The following is a 9,303-nucleotide window of genomic DNA, read 5'->3' as shown; positions in this document are numbered from 1 at the left end:
CATCATTTGGTATGCCCCTGACTCAGTCATCTGACCAACATGATGCTGAGTTCCACACACACTGGGCCACCATATGCCATCTTACTCCATGCCAATGCAATCTGTCACTCTTGTATCTCTACATCACACTGAATGAAAATTTTAAAAAATACCATCGTGTGGATATTATACAACAGTAACAGCAGATACCAGAATATGTTGTGTTTAAGTATCTTTTATGACTGTGGAATGTTTGGATGCCAGGTGAAAAAAAGGCACCCTTCCTACATCAAGGTCCAACTAAGAACATGCCTCACTAGACACCTCTGAATAACATTAGCACATATCCTCACTGCTACCCACTTCATGTCTAATTGTGATTCATTGGTTCACATCCTGGTTTTGGATAAGCATTTTTAAAATTGTGCCTAACAACCATCTCCATTAAGTGCTGTATCATGTGGTCATCCACCCTCTGTTCAAGATTAGCCAGCAAAGTTTGAACGAAACAAAGTGAGCTCTGAAGGAATGACTAAGAAATTTCATTGTAACTGGAAATACTCCTTCAGAAATTGTCATCAAATAGTATATGTGGAAGTTCCGGTCATTAATCAATGTGGAAGTTGAACTAAGTGGTACAAAGAGTTGGCATTGTGGCAGTTGTCTTGACTGCAAAGGATTCATAAATCTTCAAAGCTTCAAGGTGGGAGTGGTCTGAGGGGTCTTCTAGTCACCAGGTCTCCTGGTAACTCAGATGTCTCTCCTGCAGAATGTCCACATTCCTGGTTCTCAAATGCTTGAGGAACCTGTAAATCTTCTTTTCTGTAGCTTAGAGAAGAGAACCATGAAGCCAGGGAGGTGCTCCCACACCTCTAAGCAGCTAACGATCAACCCAATAGGTCTAGAGTTACAGAATCTTTGGGCACTGGTATCTGAGGTAAGTTCCCAATCGCCCACTCCAGCACTGAGCAATATATGTTCCTCAAGCCTCAAGGGCTCTCCAGGTTTCAAGCTAGACCTGTGATGGTTATGGTAGCTATTGTCCTTTGTTCTTGAAGAGGACCAAAATGCCACCACTATGTTAGAGTCGAGTTATAATGTGTCCCACTGTGCCTGATCAAACCAATATAAGCTTGGAATGTTCTACCACAGGTCAGGAACAAATAGTCCATGTGAACATTTAAGGTGGATTCTCTACATCTGCACATATCACACTTCTTTTGAGCTCCATTCCATTTCACTCATCGAGCACTTTAATGCAGTTATGTCACACGAGGCAGTCCTTTGCCAGTGTCTCCCAAGTCACACAATCATTTCTGAAGTTCTTCAGAGAGACCTTGAGAGTGTCCTTGTATCACTTCTTCTGACCTCTGTGTGAGCATATGCCTTGTGTGTGAGTTCTCTTAAATGTTATAATAAACTGAAGAGGCTGATTAAAAAAAAAAAGATATAGAGACTTCTATATATAAAACTCGGTTTTCTCCCTAATATGCCCTCATTGTATATTTCAGCTAAAACTTTAAATGTATCAATATTAATAATAAAAATAACAAAAACATGAAATTTGAACCAAGAGGGAAAACCTAAAAAGCACCTTTCTTATGGCACTTAGTTAAGATGCCAAATGATTATAATCCTTTCTCTGGACTCCAAGAAGAGATTTGGCAGGTCTTGTACATTTAGATGAAGTGTATAGTTTTTCCAATATTTTAGAATACATAAGCATCCCGAGAGAAATGGATGGCTCCCATCCAAGGGAAAGGTGTTTCCACTGCCAACCTACAGATTTAAACAGTTTTGACTCAAAACTCTCCTCTGATGCCACACAACACATGCAACCTTTTTTACCTGGCAGGCATATCAAGATACCTTAGCTAACATTGCTAACTCAATAAGTGAGGAGGAGGGTGTAACAGTGAAACCACAAACAAAAGGAGTAGTTTCTCAGAAGGCCCTGGTCAAGACTGTGCCTTCTCCACTCGTGGTCATGAGAAGGCAAGTCTGGAAAAGAGCTCAGGGAAGGAAGGTTAGGATGAACAAAGGGTACACTTCAGCTCCAAAACGGACTAGTTCTCTGACACTGGGGGCTAGCTACATCCTTGAACTCTGATCCTCAGTTTCCTCATCTATTAAATGGGAATAATATTTGTACTCTCTACCTCATTGGGACGTTGCAAGGAAAGCAATTTGTAATCCATTAAAAAAAAGTGAGTGATTGTTATTTTTTTTTATGCTTTATGTATTACTTGTTGTGGAAGTGAAAACTCAATTGATTATTAGCTAAGATAAAATCAAAGAAGTAATTTAGAAGAATACTGAAAGTTTTTCTTATAAGATAAAACTATTAGAAATCCCATGGAACCATTAAGTTCCAGACACAATCATTAAGCATTTTTTTTTGCGTGCTAGGTACTGAGAATACAAAGACAAAAATGATATTGTCCTCGAAGTTTGCTTCTACTAGACAAATTCAAATGGAGAGGCATCATGAGCTAGAGATATGAGGAAGAGAGGGAACAAGTGACTATTAGATACATTCTATTTTCCAAGCACTGTAATGAGTAGTTACTTGTAGTTACTCGATAAAGATAGGTGCTATAATCCCCATTTTATAGTTGAGGAAACTGAAGCAGACAGAGGTTAATTAAGTAAAGGAAGGAGCATTTGCACCGAGTCTGGAAGGAAGTCGATTCTAAGAGGCAGAGGTGAAGAAGGAATACGTTCCAGCCACGGTGGCAGGGGCTATTGTTCATCTCTCACTTTCAAAGAGGACCAGTGACATCACAGGTGATATCATGAATTTGATTTCAATGAAGCAGAAGTGCACAAAGTTGTCAGTCTCATTCTTCCTTTCAGAGTCACTGAGGTCCAGTGGAAAAACAAAAGTCAGGACAAATGACAATGACAAGGGATACAGTGGATGACCATGGCATCTTCAGTGTCCAATCAAACTCTGAGCATGCCACAGAACCAGCTTTATCTACTTTCACAGTCATTGGAACAAACTGTTCTCATCCTCCCATTCCATCAGGACAGTTTTACCAACATGTGTATGCTACAGCCTTGAGGGGATGGACTGTGCAAAGACACAGAGATGGGAGATGGAATATTGTGTCAGTTACTGAAAGGCCAGTTGGGGTCAGCCAATCCTTTCAGGGGAGTTCAGTACAAAAAATGAAGGCCTCGCTAATTAAGCAAGTGAAAAACTGGCATAGATGAGGGCAGGCCTGGTCAGTCAGAGAGGATGCGAAGTAGACAGACTCTGGGGACAGCACAAGTATGAGTATGACTGTATAGGTCTGAGCAGGTGAAGGTAGAACATTTCACAATTTCTGGTCTAGCCAGAGAGCCTAGGTGAGGAGCAGGAGAGTGACTACCAGTGTGTGCCTCTCTTCCCCAGATTTTTCCAGTGCATGACTGACCATTCATTTTCAGGACAACTTTCAAGGATTTCCTTTTCCAGAGTAAGTCTCCTATAAGTCTGGAGCCCTTTAGGTCCTTCTTATATTATTCCACATATGTAGTATTTCCAGTGTTTTCCCTAAGATCAGGGGTCTCTGATTCTCCATCTTAGAGGTTTCTTAGTCTTAGCATTTTGTGTTATATCAGCTTATCATGAGGCCATGGCTACATGTTCCATTCCCAAAGTGGTTCATGGGCTCAGGGGGCATCATTTCCACAAGGAATTTCCCGTAACTTTTCTGATAAATGTTTTCTAGTATAGAGATTAGACTTCATTGATATACGGAATTCCCAGGTGAGTAAATATCCTCTATGAATGAAGGTCAACACCTTCTACGTAACTTAAAAGTCCTAGAGAATTCCCTAAGGAGTTAAATGATTTATTCAAGGGCACAGAATTCAGGGAAAGCTAGATTGTGCAGCAGATAGAGCACTGACCCTGGAGTCAGGAGGAACTGAGTTCAAATCTGACCTCAGAAACTCACTAGCTGTGTAACCCTAGGCAAGTCACTTAACTCTGTTTGCCTCAGTTTCCTCATCTATAAAAATGAGTTGGAGAAGGAAATGACAAACCATTCCAGCATCTTTGCCAAGAAAACCTCATATGTGGTCATGGAGAGTCAGACACAACTGAAATTATGCAACAACAACAAAAATAGAACCAGCATATGTTAGAGATAAAACCTGAACCCAGATCTTCCTGGCTACAAAACCATCTCTCATAACTCTCTATACATTTTACATTTATCTAGCTGTGTACTGTTATATAACCTTCTGGGAGGTCCCTAAGGGCAAAGATCATTTTTTTGTTGTTGTTGTCCTTATATCCTCAGAGTCTAGTACAGTACTTTGCAAAAAATTAGGTACTTAATGAATGTGTATTTATTTGAACCATATATATGATTTCCTTTTCCTTTTGGAGGTGGAGAGAGAGAGAGGGGATGATTTCTTTAAACTTGGGGTGCCATCTGGCCATTAAAACTTTAAAATTAATAAACATTAATAAAACAACCACTCTTAATTTTAGTGCCCTCCCTTTGTTAGTTATTTCCTACTTATCTCATATGTAGCTTGCTCTGTATGTATGTGTGTCTGTACACATGAATATATGTATCTGTTCATTTGCACGTTTTCTCCCCTGTTAGATTGTAAGCTCCTTGATGGCAGGGACAGTCTTTTGTCTCTTTCTGTATTTTTGTATCCCCAGTGTTTAGCACAGTGCCTGGTACATGCTTAATAAATGTTAACTGATTGATTGATTATTAACTGATTGATTGATTATTGTCTTGTTTAACAGATTGGGATGATTCTGGCTTTTTTTTTTTAACTGAATCACCTGGAAGCTAATATAAATTGAATCACAGATGACTAGAAAACTAAATGTATCAAAGCCTTCAGCCAGAACAGAGTGTACAGAAAACTGTTTTGAATGTTTGGAGGCACAGGAGCAAGAATGAGGATTTTCCCCAGTTGGCTGCTAACTTCTCTGAGTAAGTTCCGGAAATAGGTTTTTGAAAAGATCCCATGGAGCATGAATGACAGAAAGACAATCATTAAGTAAAAATCCCCCCAAAGCTTCAATACAGAGCTGGTTTCTAGGTTAGGTGGTTTCCACTGCTCATAGGTACACTTTCATGTATGGATTTTAACAGGAAAGGAAAAACTTCCTTGGGCTGGGAAGGCAGGTAAAAGGTGGAGGGCAAAGGGGCAGGAGGGACAGGGAGGGAGCAGGAAAGGGAAGTGACATTGTCAAGTAAGACCCAGCTTTGTTTCTCCCACAGGGAAACCAATCACATGTCATCAAAACCAAGGTCGTTCAATAGCAAAACACAAGGCAAGAAAGGCACATAAGGGAACTGACTAATATCCAAAAGCTTTCACTCACCTCTAGTGTAGTTAATACAATCTTCTCAACTGAAGAAAAATAAGCCTCCCACAAGAACTGTGTCTGTTGTCTAAGTGCTAGGATTTTATCCTGATGAATAGACCTGATTGTAGAAGGAATCTGCAACACAAGGTTAAAATAATTAGCTATTAAACAAAACAACATAATTTGACTAAATCAACACAACTGAGCTAGGATACGGTATCCGACTCAAGACAGCAAGTTTTTAGAACCCACATCTATTTCAATTCGTTGTTTCATCTGTATAAGCAATCCCTCCTACAAAGATGTGCAACCACCCACAAACAACATACCAGATAACAAGTACTATTTAGATAATGCTTTAATGTTTGCAAAGCACTGGGGTTTACATGATTTCATTTGAACCTTATGACAGCCTTGCAGGGGAGATACTACGAATATTATTTACAGAATAGGAACCTGAGGCTTAATAAGGTTAAGTGAGTTAAAAGTGGTCCAAAAGTTAACATCTTAAATAGGACACAAACTCAGGTCTTCCTGACTCCAGTTACTGCAAATCAGTATTAATTACCTTTAATTTTTGAAATCCAATGGACCTCCTTCAAGATAGAATAATAGGCTTGGTTTGTTTGTTTTTTTTGGGGGGGGGGTCACACAGAATGGCTGCTAGGAGAATGGATTACTCAGAGGGCCTAAAAAATTGCTGTCAGAGCTGCTAACTAATGTCCTTCATTTTCTCTAGTTAGAAGTCTAAAAATTTGGGGTGGCTAGGTAGCACAGTGAATAGAGCACCAGTGCTGGAGTCAGGAGGACCTGAGTTCAAATCCGACCTGAGACACTTAAAACAAAACTAGCTGTGTGACCTTGGGCAAGTCACTTAACCCCAATTGCCCTACCTTCTCTCCAAAAAAAAAAAAGAAGTCTAAAAATTCCCTTCCATCTAAGAGATGAAGCAGATATCCTTGAGATAATTATGTCTTAGAGTAAAATCTCAGGGGTATAACCTGGGAAAAGCTTGATCACTAGGCTTCTAGTAAACAAGGAAGAGTTTGCATCAATCATGCTGAAATTAAAAGAGCTACTACCTAAGAATCAGGAGAACTGGGATTCAGGCTGACATGATCAGCCAACCTGAGCCTCAATCTCCTTACCTGTAAAATGGGGCCAATACCTCCTGTTCTACATAGTGCAAAGGGCTTTTGAAAGGATCAAATGAAGCAGCCCATGCAATTTGGAACCCATGTGCTTAGTTATTTCTGTGACAGAAATTGCTATGTCCACCTACAAAAGTTTTGGGGTTTTTTTTTGGAGGGAAGAAGGTAGGGCAATTAGGGTTAAGTGGTTTTGCCCAACGTCACACAGCTAGTAGTAAGTGTTAAGTGTCTGAGGTTGGATTTGAACTCAGGTCCTTCTGACTCTAGGGTCGGTGCTCTATTCACTGCACCATCTAGCTGCCCCCTCACCTACACAAGTTATAAAGGATCTATATCAGTTAACCTTTGATTAAATGTAAACTCACAAAATAATTTTTTCTTGAATAATAATAATCATACCTTACCCTTATATTCACACTCTATACAGAGCACTTTCACAAACTCCCTTATGTAAGCCTCAACAGCCCTGTGAGATCAGCAGGGCAGATAGCACTTTTTTGTAGACGAGGATACTGAAGTTCAGAGGCTACCTTGTCCAACCAAGGTCACATAACTAAATGAGAGATGGAGCTAGAATTTGGCCTTGGGTTTTTAGATTCTATATCTATAGTTGGAGATAAAAAAGCGAACAAAAGGATCTCTCTAAGCACACTGTGGAGACCTTAAGGCCTCGAAGAGTCCACAAAATGGCAAATGCAACAAGAACTTGGCCAGAACACACGATTGAACAGAGGCACAGAAACTGGAAGCAGGAAAGACTCTGGATAACATTGACTAACACAGGTTAGTTAGGTCGGAAACTCTGAAGTAAAAATATACAAACATCTGGTATTGAGGGGAAGAGTTCTAAGGCAATATATGTTGAATGTGAGCCGCATTAATAATTGTCTCTTTATTAAACAAATATTTATTTTATTTTTAATTTATGGACTAAAACAAGCATTTCCATAACAAAAAAGATGATTGCATGTGAAACTGTAAATCTAATATGTGTAAGTTGCCATTCCTTTTAAATATATAATAAAGCTATCATGTAAATTTCTTTTTTTCCCTTCCTGTCCTAGAGATGGCTGCTATTAGATGTGTGTGGGTGGGTGGGTGTGGGTAGGTGTGGGTGTACATACATAAAAGCATTCTATACCTATTTCTATATATCAGCTTTTTCTCCAGATGCAAAGAAATCACTGAATTGTAAAGCGACTATTGGTACCCATAAATATTTGGCCATGTCATTTCCTTCCTTATGTTTCCTTTTTCTGATTCCCATAAGAATGGCGGAAGAATGTTGTCAATGAACACAACAGTGTAAATGGAAGGAACAAAAAAACCAAAACTGAATGCTGGGTAATTATGATGACCAAGGCTGACCCTAAAGAAAGGATATGACAATGTACCTCTTGCCCTTCTTTTAAGAGATGGGGTACTCCAGATATAGAACGCTGCATATGCCATGGAACTTGATGGAGGTCTTGGTTAATTTTGTTGAATTCTTTTTCCTCTCTCTTTTTAAAAAAAGTCATCAACATTTTTCTAGGTGGGGGAGAAAAGGAAGGATGTACTGGAAAATGCAGTGATGTAAAAACAAAGGACACTAACAAAAGTTGGAAAAAATGGAGAGAGAAAGAAATTTATATCTTCCTGGAACAAATATAGAACTTCCCACAGGTGCAGGTTTTGATAAACAACAAAATGGAGAGAAGTATGTATATTAGGTTAGCCTCATAGCATGTCAATATTCCTTCAGGCAGTTTTGCTCAACTTTTCAGGAAATAGATAGGGTAGGGCTATTTTGTTTATTGGAATATGTCTGCTGGTCTAAACAAAACATGCAAGTATAAGTCAATTAGTCTGGGTATTTGCTCATTACACTTCTAATTATTTTCTTAATCTAGATATACAGGACTGAACTTACTTCCTTGATGCAAAGCAACCAGAGAGAAGGATCCATTCTTAATTCTCATTCAGTACCCAGTTTAATGGAGGCATTGTTCCAAGTGCTGAGAAAGTATTATTATAATAGGACCATGTCCTCTTTCTGTCTACACCAGGGATCTAGAGAAAGCTGGCAACACGGCCAACATAGTTAAGATTCTGGAAGACTTGACCTCTGATCCATGCAATGACCAACCGTGTTGGCAAAGGACTGGTGACAAAAAACAACCTTCTCACAAAAAAGTGATGAACTCAAGGTGCAGAATGGTTTTGGAAATGGCCAATGCCGGGGGTGGTGGTGGTGGTGGTGTAGTTTTGCTTAATCTTGTATATTTGACAAAATGGAAGAGGGCTACTGAAATTTTATTAATAATAATTAACAATAAACAATTATGACTTCACAAAGATGAACAATGAAAAATTCTTTCCACCTCTTAGCAGAGGGGAGAATGGACGAAAGATGTATAATGAGACATAGACATTTTCTGCCATAATGTCAGATAAACAGTCAATGTATCACTTCGTGTATTCTGTTTGACTATGCTATTTGTTATAAGCAGGGGCTTCTATCCAAGGCCACAAGAATGATTTAGTAGTGATTTGTTATTTCAGTCTCATCCGACTTTTTGTGACCCCATTTGGGATTTTCTTGGCAAAGATACTAGAGTGGTTTGCCTTGTCCTTCTCCAGCTCATTTTATAGATGACAAACTGAGGTAAACAGGGTTAAATGATTTGCCCAGGGTAACCTTGCTAGTAAGTGTCTGAGGCCACATTGAACTCAGGAAGATAAGTTTTCTTGACTCTAGGTGCAGCATTCTATCCTTTATGCCACCTGATATAGATGTTTAAAAAAAAGTGAAAAGAGTATCAATAAAACATTAAAATGTACACAGAATGGGGGGGCTGG

At 39.2% G+C, this 9,303-nt stretch overlaps 1 protein-coding gene across 1 annotated transcript in view; it reads right to left on the bottom strand.

Moving 5' to 3' along the window:
• Positions 1 to 9,303, bottom strand: part of EXT1 (exostosin glycosyltransferase 1) — a 367,673-nt gene that overhangs the window by 37,382 nt on the left and 320,988 nt on the right. Inside the window, exon 4 of the mRNA XM_069081060.1 lies at positions 5,327 to 5,446. Within this exon, the coding sequence (XP_068937161.1) occupies positions 5,327 to 5,446 (120 nt within the window). The remainder of the gene's footprint in view (positions 1 to 5,326; positions 5,447 to 9,303) is intronic.

This window comes from Petaurus breviceps, unplaced genomic scaffold (genome assembly GCF_028583685.1).
Source record: "Petaurus breviceps papuanus isolate PSGF00001 unplaced genomic scaffold, PetGlider_PUasm1.0 98, whole genome shotgun sequence".
Taxonomy (NCBI): Eukaryota; Metazoa; Chordata; class Mammalia; order Diprotodontia; family Petauridae; genus Petaurus; species Petaurus breviceps.
This window is presented reverse-complemented; position numbering and strand designations above follow the sequence as displayed.